The 22,393-nt window shown below is 41.6% G+C and overlaps 1 protein-coding gene across 1 annotated transcript in view; it reads right to left on the reverse strand.

Moving 5' to 3' along the window:
- Nucleotides 1-20,848, reverse strand: part of ARHGAP18 (Rho GTPase activating protein 18) — a 124,117-nt gene extending 103,269 nt beyond the window's left edge. Inside the window, exon 1 of the mRNA XM_007078641.3 lies at nucleotides 20,507-20,848. Coding sequence (XP_007078703.1) covers nucleotides 20,507-20,619 — 113 coding nt within the window. The 5' untranslated portion in view covers nucleotides 20,620-20,848. The remainder of the gene's footprint in view (nucleotides 1-20,506) is intronic.
- Between the last annotated feature and the right edge of the window lie 1,545 nt (nucleotides 20,849-22,393).

Below are 22,393 nucleotides of genomic sequence, written 5' to 3' on the forward strand. Positions count from 1 at the left end.
ATAGCGATCGTAACTTGTCCTGTCACAGATATGTGATACAGCTCAATCATCCTTAGTAGAAACAGGGGTTTGCCTCTAAATATCACAGCATATATGTAGCCTAAGACAGAACACAAAGCACCTGTTCAACAAACCAAGGAGTTACGATACCACGGTTTTTGTGTTTGCTTTTTTTTTTTTTAACGTTTTATTTTATTTTTGAGACAGAGAGAGACACAGCATGAACGGGGGAGGGGCAGAGAGAGAGGGAGACACAGAATCGGAAGCAAGCTCCAGGCTCTGAGCCATCAGCCCAGAGCCCGACGCGGGGCTCGAACTCGCAGACCGCAAGATCGCGACCTGAGCTGAAGTCGGACGCTTAACCGACTGAGCCACCCAGGCGCCCGGTGTTTGCTTTTTAAAGATGCCCATCATTAACAACTGCTACACCGGGTAATGAAAACAAATGTAGCCACTGCCAATGATGATGATTCCATCTTTTGGGGATTCAGTAGACAGATTCTAAGTGCATTGCTTTTAAATATTGTCTAGGGGCGCCTGGGTGGCTCAGTCAGTTAAGTGTCCAACTCTTGGTTTTAGCTCAGGTCATGACCTCACGGGTCATGAGTTCAAGCTCCACTTTGAGCTCTGTGGTGATAGCGTGGAACCTGCTTGGGATTCTCTCTCACTGCCAGGCCTCTGAGGCCTCCTTAGCAGCATGGGAACAAAACTTCTCCATCTCTGGCCTGAAAGACAAGAAGGAGAAACCTGACAGGGGCCAGGGAAGGAGTCTCCTCTCAGATGAGGATGGGAGACACCCCCCGCCACCCTCCCCAAGGAAGGAGAAATGGGCAGATGATGTTTGTGCATTTGAAAACTTCACCAGAGGACTTCCGGGAAAGATGCACAGGAAGGATACTCCACATGCACATTATTTTGCGGTAGATATCTTTTTGGGATAGTTTCAGAAATCACTGCAAGGGTGAAGGCAAAACAAAAACGTATAGATATCTTCCTAGTCCTCTCTCATAACACTTGGAAAAATCACACATCTTTCCTTTGGCTTCTCATGGGGACTTGTGAAAACAGAATCACTGGAAAACCAATTCTTTCTATACATCCCTCACCCCCTGCATCCAAGCCTTCAAATTTCCATTTTGAATTCTGAAACTACAAAGAGGTTTGGCCATTTAAGTCAACTTGTCATTTAATTTTCAAAGAAGTTTAGTTGGGGCACCTGGGTGGCTCAGTCAGTTGAGTGTCCGACGTTGGCTCAGGTCATGATCTCACAATTCGTGGGCTCAAGCCCCGCATCAGGCTCTGTGCTAACAGCTCGGAGCCTGGAGCCTGCTTTGGGTTCTGTGTCTCCCTCTCTCACTTTGCCCCTCCCCCACTCGTGCACATGCTCTCTCTCAAAAATAAACATTAAATAAAAGACAACTAGTTAATCTCTGTTTTTTAAATGATTACAGAAACTGATTGGCTTAGTCTGGTAAAGCATGTGACTCTTGATCTCAGGGTCATGAGTTCAAGCCCCACATTGGGTCTAGAGCTTACAACCAGTCAATCCATACAAAAATTTAAATTATGAAACTAATGCTGATAACCAGAAAACATGATTGCTTTGGCTCAACAGTTCACTTGTAACATTTTATTCATCAAGATATCAGTACAAATCTCCTGTCCATGTAGATCCATATGTATGTGTATATATGAAATGATCTGCCTGGAAATTATAAGTGAAAATAAGCCCTATGACTTATTCATAGAGTACGAATATTATCATCACATATGTGCAACGTCTAAAGTGGTACATGCCATTGAAATGAATAAAACACTCCTCATCTCAATTCAGGCTTATCACACATATTCCTACAAAGGCTGTACATGCTTAAAATAGAAAAGTCTTAAAAATCTGATATGGCTTAAGCCAAAATGGTAAATTTTTATCCGAGTCTCAAGTCCTCTATCCCTATATACATCATAAAAATTCCCTAAATATATAATGATTCATGTTCCAAATATAATAAAACATCATGACATTTCAGGTAGCGAAAAAACACTTGGTTATTTACATTACAAGTACAATTTTAGAATCTATAGATAAGGTTATTGTCAAACAAATAATATTACTGTCCTTGGTTACTTTTTATCTGAGATATAATGCAAATAAAACATGAAATAGTGTAAATTCACTTTGAAAATATTGATTCACAGAAAAAAGGATACATATCTATAGCTTAGCATTACCATAGGTTTGTAGCATTTACTATTCCTCTCAAAAAGGAGGAAGACATTTCCTACTATGATTTCATGGACTTCACACATGTCACAGTTTAGAAGATTCATTAGGGATCGAATCAATCTTATATGCTTTCACAACATTTGGAAGTTTCCTTAAAATCTCTCAAACTGTAATTCACTTCAGTGCTACCATCATTTGTTCAATATAAACTACTTTTGAGCTATTGAAAAAAGAGGCCAGTGGTATGCAAAAACACAGTGTAACAATCGTTTTTGCATTTTTATCATCTGTGTGTTGGGTTCCGTTTAAGCTGTTCTTGGACAAATAATGTAAGGCATGTTATAGGACTGCACAAAATCTTCCCAATCTAAAGGCTATTCAATCATTACATTAGTCCACTAATGAAAAGTGGGATGGGGGGAGAAGCAGTGAGAGGGAGGGAAGGCAGCGAATGACCCAGAAACGGTCACCTGCAGCACAAATACGCTAACACTTTCCCTACCCCAGTTGATAAAGGGCTACACAGACTTTGGCCCCAGCTCTTATCAGCTTGAGGCCCTCAGAAGCCTGAGGACTTCACTTAAAGAGCCAGGCGATAGGGATGGGGGGCAGGGAGACGTTGAATCAGGCAGCCCCTTTGCTTTAGCTACCTCCGTGAGACCACCTCTCTCAGATCTACAATGAATTCTATGAACTTTAACATTTTGCTCATGAAATTCACTCTTTCAATAATTCCTTCAAGGTGCTTAGATTATTGGGATTTCAGGTGGAAATCTGAAGACTGGCTTTCTCCAAGCTTTAAAACTCACTGGCCAAGGTCTCACAGAACAAAATCTTATAAGAGCCATTTTTCATTTTAGTGCTATTAATTAAAAAGTAAAAGAATGTATATTCCCCAACAGGTGTTTCCCTGGCCACATATCCCAGAAGCCTAATTGAGGGGATGTGAACTACCCCACAATGGCAGCAAGCAAATGGTCTCTGGCAAATAGCTCATCCACATCATGTCCCGCCCACACTCTGTTTTCAGACCCCCAAAGGGCTGCCTCCCTGTAGCCAAGAGCTCCAGTAACTACTATGCCCACCAGCCTGATGCTTCCACTGTTGGGCAGCCCACAGTGGCCTTCCTGGGTTCTGGGTCCTTGGACACTCCTACAGGCCACCTCCACGGCCAGAGGGGCCCCAGGCACAGCCTCCTCTCACAGCCACCTGGACCTGGCCACAGGCCGTCTCAGTGAGGACACTACCTGACACTCTGTGGTGACAGCAGCCACTGTCCCTCACTTGCACAACTGCTCTCCTCTTCCAGGCCTCTGCCTAGTTTTTTGTTTTCGGCCCTAAAGCCCAGGGCCCACCCCTCTTCCCTAGACTGAGACCACTGGACCCACTGGCCACACAGGGGGGCTGGGCCGCCAAGACTTTTTTTGTTGTTAATTCTGTACATCATGAAATGTTTTACTCTTTACAAAACACATGCTTGCTCCTTCCTTCCTCATCCCCAGGGAGGCAAGTTAATCCAGGGAGCTAAGCTTGCCCCAGCAGGCCTCCTTCTCAAGGCTGCTCCACCGTGCAGACACGACTGACATCTTTCTCACCCCACCCTGTCCTTCCTGCACTGGGTCTGCACACTGGCAGTTATGGAAGACCATTTCATGCAACCTATTCGGCTGGGTACAGAGAAAGGATATGATGCCAAGGAGCTTAAAAAGGCACAGAGCATTAGGAGACAAATAGGAAAGCACGCAGACATCCCCCAAAGAACTCTCCATGGTAAAGTGACACAGGGACGGCATCCTAGGACAGCAGGAGCATTCCGAGTGAACACAGAATTCTGTTTTTGCGAAGATTAGCAATTTGTGGCAGCGGGACATTTATGGGAACCTGTCATGCAGGGACACCTTGGCCTGGAAATCAGCTATTTATAAAACAGGTCTAGGTTTAGGACCAAGAATAACGCAGTCCCCAACCTTCAGCTTTCTGACAAGTTTCAAATTACTCGGCCTACAAGTGAGAAGCTCCAGAAAGAGCTGTGGTGAGGTGATTGTTTGATTACTAGTTATAAATTAAGAAAATCTATTTGCTATGAAAAATGTCCATGGTTAAAAGAGACTTACAAGCATATACTCTCCAGACAACCAACCCTCACTCACCACCTTCTTAAATATCTTCAGTAATTGAATCAAAAGTGCTCTTGAAACACCAAATAGGACATTTTGTTTTGAGACTTTTCAGTCTGTGGTAGGTCCAGGCTTTAATGTCCTTGCAGCCCCTTGAAGTATTTGAGTGATTTGGGTAAGTGAAAATGAGTTGTTTCTTAGCAACTGTGCAAATTCCACATTTTCACAGCTAAAGAGAATGCTCATTTGGATTTCAGTGGAAAGTTCTCATGCAACAGAAAGGGTACTAAGACGATCTAGATGGTTGGGGAAGGCCTACAGACAAGAGAGACTCACAGCTGTCTTACTGTCCTATCTGCAGGGCTAAGGAAAACTGATTACTCAGCTTCTGTAGAAAAATTCAACCACCTAATGGCAATGACAGTGGCTATGGTCGTGGTGGTGGTGGTGTTTTAAAGGCCTATCTTGTTACCGTGTCCTGCTGCTTCCGGGAGATTTTCAATGCATTTGAAGACAGTTTGAAGTTTATAAATGCCTACTGATGGAGAGAGAAAAGAAGCTCTACGTCGGGACTTTCTCCTCTACTCTATCTACAGGAACCTTCCCTTCCCCATCAGCTCCTGTGCCCCCCACCGCGTCTCTGGCATGCCCAGACTGCTGCTTTGAAAGATCCAGATCAAGGTCTATCACAGAACACATCCTTCCTGTGAATGGAGGTCTCACTGCCATTCAGACACACATGTCTTAAAGGAAGAAAAATGATAACTGCACTTACTCTATGCCTTTCAGTAGAAAGACAATGACAAAGCTTCACATCAGAATTGGTCTATATTATAAGCTGTGTGATCTGAGACTAGTTATTCCACGTACATGAGCTTTTTCTTTTTTAAGGCAAGGATAATAATTCTCACCTTATGAGGATTAAGCCAATTCCGTTTTAAAGGGCTTTGCACGTAGAGAGTACTCAATAAATATTTGTTTTTCTTTTCCTCTGTGATTTAATTTGCCCCAGTTACATGAATAGCCAACCACAAAATGCCAGGAGACACCTCAAGGCCACACAAAATTATTTACTAAATGGAAGAATTTAGTGAAACTATTTACTTTTTCACTGCGGTAAAGGCTATCTTAGGGCCAGAAAGTATTTCAAATGATCTCCCAAAGTGCCTATTTTATTACCAGCGAATTGTTTAGAATCCAGGTTGGTATAATCTCATCTCGATACCAACAAGAGAAGAGTTTTTATTCTAAACATGCACAAAACTACTAATCTAGTATTCTGTTGGAATGTATATACTTCTAGAAACCACATTCAGTTTGCAAAAGTTGGAAACAAATCATTTCTATGGATGGATTTGTGGTGAAGACCTGGACAGCAGACTGCCCAGGTCCAAATCCCAGCACCACCACTTACCGGCTATACGACCCTCAACTACATGGCTTCACTACTCCGTGCCTTGATCCCCTCACGTGTGAACTGGGGCTGATACCACGGACTGCTTGGTTGTCATGAGGATTAAATGAATTAAGACAGCTTCTCTAACTCAATGGTAGGAACCCTTACCCAAAGCCAACGTTCCGCAAGAAAACACTGAGATTGTCCTCATATTTTGAATGGAAAGCAACATATGAGGGTCTATCCAGGACCCTCAATGGGTTTTCTAAAATGTAACACACAGCAAAACCCTAATATGTAATTAACAAACTATCATGTTAAATGCAAAATGCTGTTCAACAAAGATCAAATGACCAGTAAGATGAAGTGTTGTTCCCAGGCAGTGACATGGCACATATCCTCTTAGCTGACACTGGGTGTATGTTTCAAGATATCCACATCATACTAAAATTGTAACTAGAGGGAAGCCTGGGTGGCTCAGTAGCTTAAGCATCTGACTGCAGCTCAGATCATGATCTAATGGTTCATGAGTTCAAGCCCCGCGTCGGGCTCTATGCTGACAACTCAGAGCCTGGAGCCTACTTCAGATTCTTTGTCTCCCTCTCTCTGACCCTTCCCCGCTCATGCTCTGTCTCTGTCTCTCAAAGATGAATAAACGTTTAAAAAAATTGTTTTTAATACTCTTAAAAATAGTTTTTAATGTAACTCGAAATATTTCCCTGACATTTGTGTTTAAAATGTCATAATGAGTTTGGAGGCATACATACAAATTGTCCCTATAAAAATATAAACTAGGGGTGCTTGGGGGGTTCAGCTGGTTGAGTGTCCGACTCTTGATTTTGGCTCAGGTCATGATTTAAATCTTTCTTGGGTTCAAGCCTCGAATCAGGCTCTGTGCTGACAGTGCTGAGCCTGTTTGGGATTCTCTGTCTCTCTGCCCTGCCCCTGGCTCGCTCGCTCACTCACTCACTCTCTCTCTCTCTCTCTCTCTCAAAATAAATTAATAAAAAATAAAAAAACTAAAAATGTAATATTGAAAGACTTGTATTCTGTGAAGCTCAGGTATTAAAAAACAAGAAACATTTTTACTGTGGAAACATGTTCACCAAGGGCAGATTCTCCAGGATAGGACTGTGGTAATAAAATAAACTGTGGCCAGCAGAAGGGTGATTTAAAAAAAAAACAAAAACAAAAACAAAAACCCTCTCCTCCTCCTACTACAGAAAAGCCCAAAATATGTTACTAATTCCAAAGTAGACAATTTTTAACATTTTCCACGTATAATGAGTTAGCAATATTTTGAAATTTCACAAACCGTGTTCCCTGGATCACTGGTATTAAGTGTTGTGCAAAAGGGAGCTTCTAGGTCAAATAAATTTGGAATATACTTCTTGCTAAAAGTTTTTTAGGAAATCATAATACATGCTAAGACATTATATGTTACAGGATGTCCTATGGTAAACTTTGCTTACACCAAATATCATTACCACAAACCCTTTTTAATTGGAACATCTAAAGGTGCCTGGGTGGCTCAGTCAGTTGGGCGCTCTACTCTTGATTTCGTGCCCCTCACTCGTATGCTGGTGCTGAAAAGAAAGGGAAGGAAGGGAAGGAAGAAAAAGAAGAAAAAAATGGAACACCTAATGTCAGTATTCCATACACAATTTGGGAAACAGAGAGAGATCTAACACTTTGGCTTTTTTTATTGAAGAAATTTTGCTTTAAGAAGATTAACAAAGTATTATTAGTCTCTACTGAAATGTGTAAAAAAAAAAAAAAAAAAAAACTATTAGAACAGGCTTTTCGTTTTAAACACACCTAACATGGACTCTGTTTGCAAGTTCCAAGCTGCAAAATAAGCTGAAAAGGGATTAGTCTCTTTCTTTTGCCTGAAAAATGGAGATGATATAATTTTGATCTACACTATAGGGACAGAAAAATTGGTGAAAATGTATTTCTCCAAAGGATCCTAAAATCTTAGGAATTCGGTGATCTGAAAAATAAAACATTACCATCATTTCTATAGACAAATCATTTAAATTTATGCAGTAAGTTCTCACAAAAACAATAGCAGCCCTGAGTTGTAAAAATACAAAGTATTTCACAAGGAACGTCTGGCTGGCTCAAGAGCATGTGACTCTTGATTTCAGGTTCATAAGTTCGAGCCCCATGTTGGGTGTAGAGATTAAATAAATTAATGAACATATATGTATGTAACACAGTCTAGTCTTAAAGTATGTTTAAAAAAAAAAAAATTCCTTCTGCTAGAGAAAAAACACTCCCGCACCCTCCAGAGCTCAGAGGGTGCCCTAGCCACTTTATCTTCCTCCTTGCTTTGAAGAAAGTACGGCAAGAGCAAAGACTGTTTAGTAATACACAGAATAAAGCAAAAGTTTCTCAACAGGAAAGGGAATCCAACAGTGATGCTGCTTTGGTATGTTAAGGCTCAATGAATGATAGGAGTTATTGGATGGCTAAATGTAACATACTGAGAGGAGAAAAAAACAAGTGTCTCGAACACTAGCAATTAATTTCTATATAGCCTCTGGGATGCTTTCCATATGTACTCTGTGGTCTCAAAAATATCATGTACTCCAAAATACTACACCTGTGCCCAACAGTCCCTCAGAGAACATACCACAGGATGTAACCAAATTGGCAACTTTGGTGCTATGAAAGGGAGAACATGTTCTTTACAAGGGGCTGCCCTTTTCTCAGCACTGTGTTCTTCTCAAGTTCAAATCCGCTTGTGCCTAAAATCCAGCTCGAATTTAGATCCTTTTTCGAAAATCATTTTTGAGAATCAAGGGTTTTCTTTTGGTGGAAAGAAGAAAAGGCCCTATAATCAACTGTCCTGCACACGATAAAATCTGACCCTTCCCAAGTACCAAAAATCAATCAGTTCACAAATATAGCTGAATTCCTATATATATGGTGCTGCATCCATCTAGTGTTTGGTAGAGTGGAAAATTAAGGCCCCGCTTAAAGGCCTTCGCAGTCTGTACGAATAGAAAATATTCTCTAAAATAAACTTACCTAACAGAGCAAGGCACAGGGATAAGTGCACAGAGAATGTGTATATGCTAGTGTAGAATGTTAAAGTCAAGTTCCAGGGAACAGAGATTTCTGTAGAAGAGCAGCAGGCAAGAAGACCAGAAAGGCAGGTAGGGCCAGATAGAGACTGGAATGATAACAGAGTAGTTTAGTGGCAAAGATGGCCTCACTGTGTGCAAGCCATTCCCTCCACTGAGAATGGGGGGAATAAATCTGAGCTGGCCTAGGATTAGCTGGTCAGTATATGGTCATGTGGCACTAAGTAATTTCTGAGGTTAGGTCCTAAGAAGCTGGCAGGTTCCACTTGACTTCCTGGAAGGCTCACTCCAGGTAAACCAGCAAGAGCATAAGAAGTCTATCTTGCTACCGCCACGCCAGGAGGAAGCCCATGCTAGTCATGTAGGGAAGCTGCATGAAAAGAGATGACCCACCAGGCCAGGTGCCAAACCTGTTGGAGAAGCCTCTAGTGACCCCCACCCTCGGCCCATCTCACTGGATAGACCCCAAGAAAGAACTTGATTATGATGTTCCAGGATCATGAAAGAAAAGTATCATTTTAAGCCACTACAATTTGGAGTGGTACATTACAGAGCAAGCGACCATTGAAACAACCACCTTGACCTTCAGGATTGAGGTCACAAACCAGTGGTGCCTGTGTCAGATCCAACCTACAGGCAGGATTTTAGGGGGACTCACTCAGTATTTTTTAAATTCTAGTTAAATTCTCTACAGAAACCCACATTTTTCTGAGACCTGCACTTTCCAGTCATTCCCTTCATTTATCATATAACCTGCCATCTCTCTATTAAGTAGACAAACCTTTATCTAAAAACTGGGGGGCAAAGGATTAACACTTATATAATTACCTAAATACATCCAGGGTGATAATATCGTATGATTACTATAATAGAGAATGACTCAAAAGTGCTATAATTCAAAATAATTTTAGCAAATACGAAAACATACATATACTCATTTTCAATAAGAAATTTAAAAAATTAACAGGAATTTGCTTCAAAAAAATAAAACACTATATAAATTTACTTCTACCTCGACCTCAATAACTTCTATCAGCTGATGAGCTGCAACTTTTAGTGTATTATTTGGATCAGAGAGAAATAACAGACACACGCTTCGTAACTCTAGTAAAAACATTAATTATAGAATAAGTCGATCGAGTTACATGTTTCTAGACCACCTATAAATAGCCAAAGTTCCTTACAACTTTCAGTTGCCAACTTACCTTTTCTTACTCAAACCAAATCTCAATTATCCAACGATAAATTATTTTAAGTTTTATGCCTCAGGCCATGACTTCCTCCTAAATATGATACTGAAAGAAAAGAAAGGCTTATCATTTACATCCCCTCCCCACCAAAAAAAGACATTCACAGTTTTAGTTAAAATACCTATTAAGATTTTTTAAATAATTTAAAGTTTAAGATATATATTCCACATTAACATATCCTAATGCCTTTATTCACCCAATTCTTTCTATGTAAACTTTCAATTTTATGCTGCTCATCAGTAACCTATAATTCCTATTATTTTCCTCAAAATATGGATGGTATCTGACAGATACTAGCATTCAGAGATAAACCAGATGTCTACAGCCAAACCACCCAAACCAAAACCACTTGCTAATGAGAGTTCAGTAACCTTCCACGAAGTTCCATTTGCTCGGCAGCATGACGTGAAACCATTTCCCACTTAATTCATGACATTTTCTTCTCATCTGACTCAACGAGGATCACAAGAACATGTATCAATTTCCATCTTCCCAACTCTTCCAAAAGAAATGACAAATCTAAACAAGTGCATAATCCATAATGGAAGGCAGGCACATGCCTAGGGGATGTGGAAAGGGCACGGTTGCCGGGATGTGCACAGCTCCTGTGTGCTTTGGGAGGCACAATGTACAGCAGGGTAAAACTACAGGTAGGAAACAAACAAACAAACAAACAAACAAACAAACCTAGCACCTCCACTTATCAATGCACGAGGGTCCTGAGAGGCAACAAAGAAACACTGAACAATAACCTCCAACTTACTTGAAGATTTTGAGCTTGAAAAACGTATTTGGGAACCTGTTGTTGGGAGCACAGAACACGTTTACCCATAGCAACAGTACTGCAAATAAACAGTGCTTTGAGTTGTGTGGCTAGTGAAAAGACGCCTATTAAACCATAAAACGGCACAATTGGAAAATTTGTAGCTGTATGGAATGTAAACACCATTTATGCTATAGTTTTCCCAATGGAAAACAGCTTCTGCCTTTCTATATGGCATCCATTTGTCCCCCGCACCACCCCCCACCCACGCCAGTTCACCACCTCATCTCTTCCTCTAGGACTTCTTCCACCAAAAAGTCCCAGGTCCTTAGAGGTGGAAGTAAAACAGCCTGCTCTTGTGAGCTTTTTGCAAGCAGGAGCTGCAGAGTCTTTAGCAAATTGAAATGTAGGTGCAGATAGGGGTTTGAGAACTGCCTAAGAGGACAGACTCTCTAGCCTGGGGCCCAGGACCCAGGAGGCATTTATAGGATACAGATTTAGAGAAAAGTCAGCAGCACGGTTTTCAAGCGTGTGCACTAAACGAGACAGGGCACAGAGCTCAGGGGGAACTGGGTGAGGGAACACAGCCCTCCAGATCTGTCCCTGGATATCCTACCCTCGAGAGAGCTCTGCTCCATGAAACATCACTTCTTGGTTATGAAATCAAAAGTTGTTCATAAAGTACATACATATATTTTAAGGGGAAAGAAATGGAAAAAGTATCCTTTCCTCAAATACGTTAGTTAATAGTCATATAGCAATCAAGCCGCTCCTCAAGCAACATGAGCAAGATTTCCTTGCCCTACATGAAATGGTTTCACATATTAAGAGTAACAAATGATTTAGAAATTTCCATCTCCCCAAACTATAAAAAACTACTCAAAACAGGGGCGCCTGGGTGGTTCAGTCAGTTAAGCTTCTGACTTCAGCTAATGTCATGATCTTATGGTCTGTGAGTTCAAGCCCCATGGCGGGCTCTGTGCTGAAAGCTCAGAGCCTGAAGCCTGCTTCTGATTCTGTGTCTTCCTCTGTCTCTCTGCCGTCCCCTACTCACTGTCTCTTTCTTTTTCTCTCTTTCTCTCTCTCAAAAACGAGGAAACACTAAAAAAAAAAAAAAAAAAAAGAAAAAAAAAACCTACTCAAAACAGTTACCAGAGCCTAATAAGGGTTCATTACCTTTAAATCCTTTTTAAGCTTTTTTATTTTTTTTGTATTCTTAGTAGTTATTAAAATTAATATAATTGGAGATATTTTTATAATTTATTCCACAACTATTTTTAAAATCAAGAAGTTATACTGCAAATATTCCTTTTTGCCAAGCCACTTACAAATCAATCTCAAAAATGCTTTCAGAGCACCTGGGTGGCTCAGTCAGTTAAGCATCTGACTCTTGGTTTCGGCTCAGGTCATGATCTCAGGGTTCATGGGTTGGAGCCATGCATCAGGCTCTGCATTGGCAGTGCAGAGCCTGCTTGGAATTTTCTCTCTCTCTCTCCCTCTCTCTCTGACCCTCTCCTGCTCACATTCTCTCTCAAAATAAATAAAAAATAAAAATTAAAAAAAAAGTACTTCCAAATTAATTCACCAACAGGTGAAACTTCGACTGCCTACATCATCACAGAAAACTTGTGCTTTTAGTCAAACACTCTTCTAAATACGTCACATATATTAACTGAGTCAATCCTCCGAACAACCCTTGAGTTAGGTATTTTTCCCCCTGTTTGCAGAAGGAAAAGAAAAAACTGAGGCCCTTTGACCTTGGCCCTTGCTCAAGGTCACAGAGCTATTAAATGACAGAGCCAGGATTCTGACCCGGATAGTGTAGCTCCAAAGTCTGTGTGTGTAATCACTACACCCTATTCCCTCTCACACTCATTCATTCATTAAAACTTTCATTACCTGCCTGAGGTACTTTAAGGCCTAGGTGTAAGAAACCAAAAAAAACCAAAAAAACAAAAAAAAAAAAAAGGCAAGGTCTCAAAGTTCAAAAAACTTACATTTTAGTACACAGCAAAAAAAGGAAAATGCAAATTCAACCAAAAGCTCAAGCTGACAATTCTACTTAAGTGAAATGTCTGAAGAAAGTTTAAGATACTGTACTGAAAAGGATTTATAAGAATACTCATCTGTATATTTTTTTAAACTCTCAAAAGCCATATATTTCATCTTTACAATTAACCTTGTGAAGCACACAGAGCATGATTACACCCATTTCATAGATGATGAAACAGATACAGGTGGGATGTACTCAACAGCTTAAAAAGATGCCACATCCCTTTGAGGGGTCTGCCCTACCCACAGAATCTGCTTCACTAAAAAGACCCCCAAGAGGTCAAATCATAGGCTTCCTGGGGCAGCTCAAGATTAACTGGGTAAATCAGATCCCCTTTCAAAACTTTGAAATTAGGAAACAGACAGATGGGTCAGTTTCCTACAAGATACAAGGGGATAGAGGGCAACAAGGCTGGGGCATCCATTAAGAGCCAAGCTTGAGCTTACTTTTTATTGTGGAGATTTTTTTTAATGTCTTTTATTTATTTCTGAGAGAGAGAGAGTGCACGCACACATGCGCTCACGCACGAGCTGGGGAGGGGCAGAGGATCCGAAGCAGGCTCCACCCTGACAGCACAGAGCCCCATATGGGACTTGAACCCACCAACTGTGAGATCATGACCTGAGCCAAGTCAAAGTCAGATACTCAACTGACTGAGCCACCCAGGTTCCCTGAGAGCCAAGCTCCAGCTTAAAATGATAAGATTATAAAGCCAGCCAACAGAAAAGAATAAAGAGTGTCAGTAGAGGGAGAGTAGATTGTTGTATGACCCATCACAGAGGGGAAAAAGACCAGCAATGCCTCTTCTCCCCAGGACCCAGCTGCCTGCAATAAACCTCATTTTCCCTAAGGACACTGAAGCCTTCTCTGCCAAAACCACCCCCAAACAGCATGAGTAAAGGAGACGGCTTTTCACACACTTTCAGCAGAGAAATTCAGACACTTAGTGCACATGAGTTTGGAAGACACTCCAGATGTGGTAATTGGCCACACCAGTCTCCATGGTTTCTGTTTACTTCTTGCAAAAAAGGGATAAACTTGGCCTGCTCACACGACAAACACAGAAGTCAAAAGAATGTGTCTTCCAGATTATCCAGACAGGATCCCTTGTGCCCCATCTACCCTAATCCACTCCCAACACTTTTATCCATTCCTGCTCCCCTCAGGTGAAGAGTCTCATTCTTTCTCTCTTATCAAGAGCAAAGAAGTCATTAAATACCAACAGCAACTAAAACTTCACAGCAATTTCACCTCAGGGTATTTGAAATGAAAGATTTAGGTCAGGACAGAAATCATCCAGAGGAGAGAGTACAGGAGAGGAATGGCATCACACTAACCCTACACACCTTCTTCCCCAAACCAAGCACGGAGATCAAGCTCTCCCCCCCCCCCCCCCACCCCACACCGTGAACACCACCAAGCAACAGTCTGAAGCCTCAAGCGACTGACAAGTAGACAAGTAGAAAGTCTTTTCAGGACCCTTGGACAGACCTGAATGAAGAGGCAGGGGAGAGAAGAGAGAGAAGGCAGACAAAGGAAGTGAGACCTCATAATTCCAGGACCATTCTGGACAAATTGTCCATTCCGGACAAATGTAGGCTCAGCCTCTAGGACATGGGTGTTTTTTCTAATTTGTCAATGATATTAGGCGTGCAACTAACAAATAATTTAAAAATAAGAGAAAAAAATAACTCAATTTGGAGGTCCAGTTATCAAAAACTACTAATGCCTAATTGGCATGCAATCTGGTAGCAATCAAGTGTATCCTTAAATGCATAAATTTTGTGAGTTCATTTCGGAGCAACGTTCTTAAAATTGCAACAAAAAGCAAGAACTTAAAACATAAAAAGAACATAAACCTTTAAACAAGCACAAGCCCCACTTAGAAAAGAGACAAAAGTCAGCAGGCACAGGTGGATAGTATCATCGAAAACAAAAGGTTTTTTATAGGAGGCTTCAGAGGTTTGTTTTGTTTTGTGTTTTGCAAGTGGTGGAGGGAGCAGTTCCTGAGATTTATAAATTCCCATATTTGAAAAGCATAAACCTAATATTAGTTCCATGAAGATAACTCGAAACAGGCCCACAGAAATCACCGACTTCTCAGATGAGGGCAGTTAAAAGGCAAGTATCACACAACTCTAAATAAAGGCGAGACTTGCCCAGTTGGGAGTACTGGGTGTGTCTTTTAACGACTCAAGAGCAAATTGTGGATAAGGCTTCTAAACTACACAGTAAAGAAGTCTTCAGAAAGGACTCCTGTCCTGAAATGGAGGACTAGATTGATCTAGAAGTTATCCATTTAGATAGGTTAAAAATGCATTTGGTCCAGGGGCACCTGGGTGGCTCAGTTAGTTAAGCATCAGACTCGACTTTGGCTCAGGTCATGGTCTCATGGTCTCATGGCTCATGGGACTGAGCCCTGCATCAGGCTCTGTGCTGACAGTGCGGGGCCTGCTTGGGATTCTCTCTCTCCTTCTCTCTGCTCCCCACCCCCCAAGCACACACATATCTCCCTCCCTCCTTTTCTCCCTCTCTCTCTCTCAAAATAAACAAACATTTAAAAAGAATGCATTCATTTATCCCTAAATCCTGCAAATTTAGAATGCCTTTAAAGCAAAGGTTGGGAATAATAAGAAATGTTACTTCACTTATTACATAACTGCATTATTAAAAACTCTTTACTATCCTTTTCTTCACCAAAAAATACACATAATCTCAGCTAATACACAAATTCAGAGGGAAAGATTTCTATTCATGATAATAGTACATAATTTTTTTTTTAATGTCATGGACTTACATAAAAATTCTGAACTCATCGAGAAAGCCAACATGTCCTTCCCTTAATGCTTCTTTGAAAAAGACACTTCCAAGTTCCACGTCCAAAACTGAGTATCGGATCTTGCCCGGCCGATCCTTCTTTCGCTCTGGAAGCCTTCCCCAACTAAATAAATGGAGTTGCATAGGCCAAATCTTGCAACCATCTTTATTCCCCCTGGTTCATACACCCAAACCCTCAGGAAATCCAAAAATTCCTACCTTCAAAATATTTCACCACTCTCCACCCCCACTACCCAAACAACTGAGACCTCGGCCAAAGCCACCATTACCTTACCCTCCTGCGTAGTGTGCTTACTTCCATAGTCCAACATGTATACAACAGCCAGAGAGGCTCTTTGAAACCAAAATATGCTCTGTTCCTCCAGTGTACAAAATCCTCCTTACTCGCTGGCTTCCCTCAAGTTAAATTCCTCAAGTGGGCTACAAAACAATCCGATCGACCAGTCCTGTCTTGTTTTCTTCTCCTCATCTCTACTCATTCCCAAGCACTCCAGCCACACAGAGCTCACTCTTTGCCCCTCTGGTGCTTGCTCTAGGGTTTACTCTAGGCTTATGGCTCCCATACTCCCCACCCTGCTCTGCCTTGAAAGCTCTTCCTCTAATTCTTGTCCCCAGATATCAGCAAGGCTCCTGCTCAGGCCTTCACTTTCTACCCTGTGCACCCTCCCTGCACCCCATCCCCTCAGGCAGGTGCTTATCTGTCTTCCTCTCCACTGTAGCCCGGCTCCTGAACACCTGCCTGACATACAGTGAGCTTAGTAATTACACGCAGAATGACTGAGTGACCAAATGGTTATGCTTTTGACATAACTTTATAGAGCCAAGAGATGGGTAGGATTTGAAAATGTTTAGGATTAAACAAAGCATATAAAGATGGCCACCCCCTTCCATTTGGCACACTGGGCGGTTCTTAAAGGAGGAGGGGGGATGTTAGGGACTGCAAGGAGTCCAGCTGCCAAAAGACGACCCACCCACATTCCATCTTGCCACAAAGGTCCGTGTTTGCAGACCTCAGTGTGGCCCATCAATGCCTCAAGGCAGGTTCACTAAAAGCAGCTGTCACTAGCTCAAATCATAAATGTTGCTCCAGATCAAAAGGACATTTCCAAGGTCTTTCAGACGTCAAAGGCCTAAACTTTTCACATTATGGTTCATTTTCAGTTATGCCAATTTTAGTTAATCACATAAATCACATCCAGGTTTCTTAACACATGACGAAATGTGAGCTTTACAGGCATCAGCCCACTTAATCCTCCCAATGAAGTGAGTACCATTAAATTTAATTTACACCTAGAGAGTTAAACAACCCCTCCCAGGGCCACACTGCTAACGAGTGGGTGAGTCGGGATGCAAACCCAGGCAAGTTGTTCCGAGAGCCCAGAGTTTCAGAGTCTCTGTCACCATGACATGGTTCCACTTGCCCAACACCAATGGCCTGCAAATGGTGTCAACAAAACAAGACCTTCCATGATGAGTGCCATACATCTGCTCAAGGAAGACATAAACATATCTCAAAAGTCAACTAGAGTTAAAAGTTCCAATAAAGAAAATACCATTTGACACTAACATTTACCTAATATTGACAAAAACTGATATAAAACAAACAGAAGCTTTTCTTAAAAAGCCACTCCCTGGGTGGCCCAGTTGGTTGAACATCTGACTTCGGCTCAGGTCATGATATTCCAGCTGGCGAGTTGGAGCCCCACGTCAGGCTTGCTACTGTCAGCAGAGGGCCCACTTCAGATCCTCTGTCCCCCCCCCCCACCCGCCCCTGCCCCACTTGTCCTGTCCCAAAAATAAACATTAAAAAAAAAAAAAGAAAAAAAAGTCAAGGGAGAATAGTAAAAATAGACAAAATGCAGTATTCTTTGAAAAATTTGCTTTGCTAAAGCAAACATTACGAAACCTGCTTGAAAATTAACAAGTAAATACTCATAAATATAGCTAGTCCTAAAAAGCGGTTTCCTTTGGAAATATTTGTGTATAAGTCAGTCAGCACAACTAACGTTCGTATGTCTCTTCAAATCCCAATGTTTTAAGGAGGACGTAGTTCAAAAAATTGAAATCAGGATTCTGTAAATATTTGAGAGACTCTAACCAGAAGGAGGAGGAACTCCTTAATGAGTCATCCAGTGAATGTGTTCTGATAAAGAAGGATAATGGAATGGAATGGAAGGAATTTTACACTAACAAATCACTTACAAAAATATTAATTCCCTACTACCCTAGCTTCTCCAAAGACCAAAATAAAAGTAAAAAAAAGGACTTAAGCAAAACTAAAAATCAAACACGTTCTATAAATATTCTAAATCATATACATTGCCCTTTATACTTTTCAAACAACATAGGAGTTCATCTTATTGGACATTTGATTAAACAGTTGAAAGTGCGTATTATTTGGAAAAGACATAACCTTGCAATAAGCCAAGTTAGACTTCAGTGCTTCCGCCACCAATTGTTAAAATGGGCGGGAGAGAACAGAGCCTAACTTTTCCCCTTTTTAAGTTCTGTTTTGGTTTGGTTTGCATTTGAACAGCTTTTTAAAATAAGCATCAACCATCAGCCTTGCACTGAGAGCAGCTTCCCAGTGCTTAAAGCACCAGGTGACCAACCCAACCAAAGCAAACACCCTTTGTACCTCCTCCCCCACCACCATCTTTAGGGGGTCTCTCCTGACCCCATCACACCTCCCTCCATCCAACCCTCTGCCACCCCACCTGTAGTATCTCAACCCTTCTAGGCTAAAGAGGGTGGCTCCCAAAGTAACACTAAGTTAAATTATTCCAATTTAATGATAAAATCCATTAAGGACTGTCCTTTCTCCCTCCTTCCTGCCTTTCTTCCCAGCCCTCAAATCAGGGCTCCCATCTTCCCCAATCAATATAAAGAACCACCCGGCACAGTCAGTAAAGCATGAGACTCTTGATGTCAGGGTCATGAGTTCAAGCCCCACACTGGGCATGGAGCCTACTTAAAAAAAGGAAAAAAAAACTGTCTCTAGGACTCTAATTTAGTGGTGAGAAAGAATTTGGAACCAGTATGGGCAAAATGGCAGCCAGCAGGGGAAGCACATGGGGGAAAGACCTGGTCCCCTGGCAACCTACTGTCTTAGCACCTTTTGATCCTGCTTTAGCATAGATTGGGAGTGATCTGTCCTCTCTTTTATTCTCTCAACCCACTCAAGTACAGGCCACCAACAACAGGCTGCAAAACTGAAAATATAAAGTCTCCAAATCAGAATATGCCGCCCCCTGGCCAAGGTCTGGAACCACAGGTCTTGCAACACCCTAATAATTCCTGGGGTTTGAGTCCTCAACGTGAAAATGAGAGGTTTGGACTCAATGTCCCTAAGGTTCTTTCCACTCTCACGATCAAGATCCAAGATTCAGTTCAGATCCCCAGGTCACCCCAGAGTAGTCACTGGAGAACTTACCAGGTTTGCACAACCCTGATGTGTACTCCCAAGTTAAGGACAACATGAGGCTAGTGTGTTACAGGCTGCTTACTGCTAAAAGGTTACCAATACATAAGTGAATACAGACAAATCGAAAATGTTTAATGATAGGTCACAGAATATACTTAAAATAATATGATAACACATCTAAAACACAAGTAGCAATTCCCTTTTATCTCTGGAAATGAATTTATTCAATAGAATACTACATAGTGCAGTTGCTATGTGAGGAAAAGTTCTGGTCAGCTTCAGAATTGAATAGAGTACTACAGCAATTCCTTTGATTTTTATTCCCCTCCTCCACATTTGAGGATTTTTAAAACAAATGAAAGAAGGCATTATTTCAGCTTAAGGCATAACCACAAGTCATATAAGAACAAAGAAGGTTTTATTGTCACATTAAACATGAAGGAGGAAATATGCTTACTGATAACTAATTTACATTATGCTACTAATTTAGGTTAAGCATTTGCTTTTTGCAAGCTTCTAAGCCAATATTTACAATTTATATCTATGACTAGAGGTAAAAATGTTTGGCTAGTAAGAAGGTCATTAAGGGAAAGAAGATTAAAAAAAAAAAAGTCCTTGAAAAATCAGAACAAAGTACACAGAGAGAAAGGTACTCTGTGCCTCAGTGGTCTATAGAACATTTGCCCTTTCTGCCTATAAAGTGATTTAACATTAACCACATTTCACTCTGGCCCCAGAGTACTAACCTCCTGATAAGGACTCCTTTTTGAAAGCTCTACCCCATGCACACACATACACAAAAGAATGGGAAACATACTGCCACAGGCCAGTGTCTTGGGCTTTTTGCCTAAGAAGTTTGCTTTCTGCGAGGAGCTGGGAAGGGGCGGGGAGGGGGGGGAGCTCTAACAACAACAGATTGTACAATGAACAGCCTCCCTGCTTCTTGGCACACTTTCCAACTAGCAGTTCCAGCGGCTGTGCCCTGCGCCCATTCAAGAATTTCATCTCATAGGAAGTGTTACAAATATAGTCATTTGACCTTTCCACATTTGCAAAAGCACCTGCTAAGCAACAAGCCTGACAGCCATATCCCCATGCTCCTCCCCATCCATCTTTACCAGTAATGGTGGGGGCTATCTCAGACGCGGAATAGGTGAAATAAACGCAAAGTAACAAAACCTCTGCCAAACACTTTTGCGGGTGCAGGAGGTTAGGTTCGACGTGTGCGCGACGCCGTTCCTACCCGCACCCCCCCACAACTTCCCTGTCACTTTTTTTTTTTTCTTTTTTCCTGGAGCAGGTAAGGGGTTTTTGTTTTGCTCTCGGGCTTTCGAATGCCAGGGGCTTACCTTGGGGTGGCTTCCTCACCAACCTTGCCATGGTTCCCCCCCACGGCCTGGTCCTTGCCGCTGGGGTGGTAGGCAGTTAGGACAACTCCCTGGGAACTGGACAGCCAGCTCATGGTGACAGAAGGGGCATAATTTCTCGGATCCTGACACGGAGAAGTGGAATGAAGTTCCTCTGGGCAGCTCTGCTCATTAGCATTGGCCGGCTCCTCCTCTCGAGGCCCGGCCAGGGCTGGTGATTCACACGGGAGGGGCGGGGCCTCGCCAGTGAAGCGCTGGCTGGCTCTCCAATGAGAAGAGCCGTGACTCAGAGTATTGTTTCAACCCCGGGCAATTCCAGTTCGAGTGGCTTTAGTTAAGGAAGGGCAGAGGGGCTACGCTTTAACTTTTACTGCTCCCTTCCCTGAATTATTCTGATCTGATTAAACTACCAGGTTGTGGACTTTTCTCATCCATGTAAGTACAAGCCGTCAGAAAACAATGTGTTACTACAGAGCTTTTTTTTTTTTTTTTCCTTCCCAATTCCTGTTTCCATCTGATAATTTCTGCTCCTTCATGTAACATGAGTAAGGGCATTTCTTAACCCCTTCACGTTCAACGTTGAAATTAACCATAGCAAAACCCAATGCACCTGGAGCAAAAGTGTGCAATACAGGTAACAAGAAAACCTCTACCTCATGTGTCTGGCTTAAAAAGTCCTCATAAAATGTGTACCCCAGAATGCCATCTTCTTTCAACGTAAAAGCCAATGCCAAATTTACCTCTTGCTTTTGTCAAACCACCCTTCGGTACTAGAAAGAGATCTACCAATACTCAGTTACATGTTACTGCTGAGAATAAAAGAAGTACTTACCATTTGTTGAGCACCTACCATATGCCAGACCCTCTTTGTGACAACTGTTTCACATGTATTATCCCTTCAATTCATTTCAATTCTCACACACACACACACACACACCCTACAAGACAGGCATCATTATCACCTGCATTTTACAAAATTTAAGAGAAGTAAAGCTGAGGGGTTGGGGTAAGTAAGTTCTCTTGGCTAAGAGAACACATGTGTTCTGTGCCAGAAGCTGCATTTGAACAATTCTAGACTAAATTCTGTTCTTTTCAACCAGCATGCTGCTTTTTATCTTGTAGATTAGGAAACGAGCTCAAAAGTTCTGAAAATTACAAAGGATGTTTCTGTGTTCTTTCTCCCCCTCCAAAAAGGATTTCTACTCTCTTCTATATACTTAGTAGTCGGAATTGAAGTGGTTTTTGTTGATTGTGATGATCTGTTTATGTATCTAAAATTCCTCATAAGCAAGTTTTTTTTTTTTACTTCATTGCTCTATAAACAGACTGCTTACACTTTTTCATTATTTAAAGTGATCATGAGGGGCACCTGGGTGACTCAGATGGTTAAGTGACTGACTTGATCTCCGATCAGGTCATGATCTCAGAGTTCATGAGTTCGAGACCCACATCAGGATCTGCGCTGACAACAGGAAGTCTGCTTGGGATGGTCTTTCTCCTCTCTCTGACCCTCCCCCACTCGTTTCTCTCCCTCTCTCAAAAAAAAAATCATTTAAAAATTTTATTTTAAAAATCATATAAAAATCATTAAAAAGTTGTATAAAAATTTATTTAAAAAATAAAATGATCATGAAAAATAAGTACTTCATTCATGCTTACACACTCTTAAAGTGTTCTACATTTTTCAATCCTCTCTTCTGTGTCTACAGTGAACTCTCATTTACAGAAGTCTTCCCCAAAAAAGAGATAATAGGGGTACCTGGGTAGTTCAGTTGTTAAGTGTCTGACTTTAGATTTCAGCTTAGGTCATGATCTCATGGTTTGTATGTTCGAGCTCTGCATTGGGCTCCAGGCTGACAATTTGGAGCG

This window comes from Panthera tigris, chromosome B2 (genome assembly GCF_018350195.1).
Source record: "Panthera tigris isolate Pti1 chromosome B2, P.tigris_Pti1_mat1.1, whole genome shotgun sequence".
Classification (NCBI taxonomy): domain Eukaryota; kingdom Metazoa; phylum Chordata; class Mammalia; order Carnivora; family Felidae; genus Panthera; species Panthera tigris.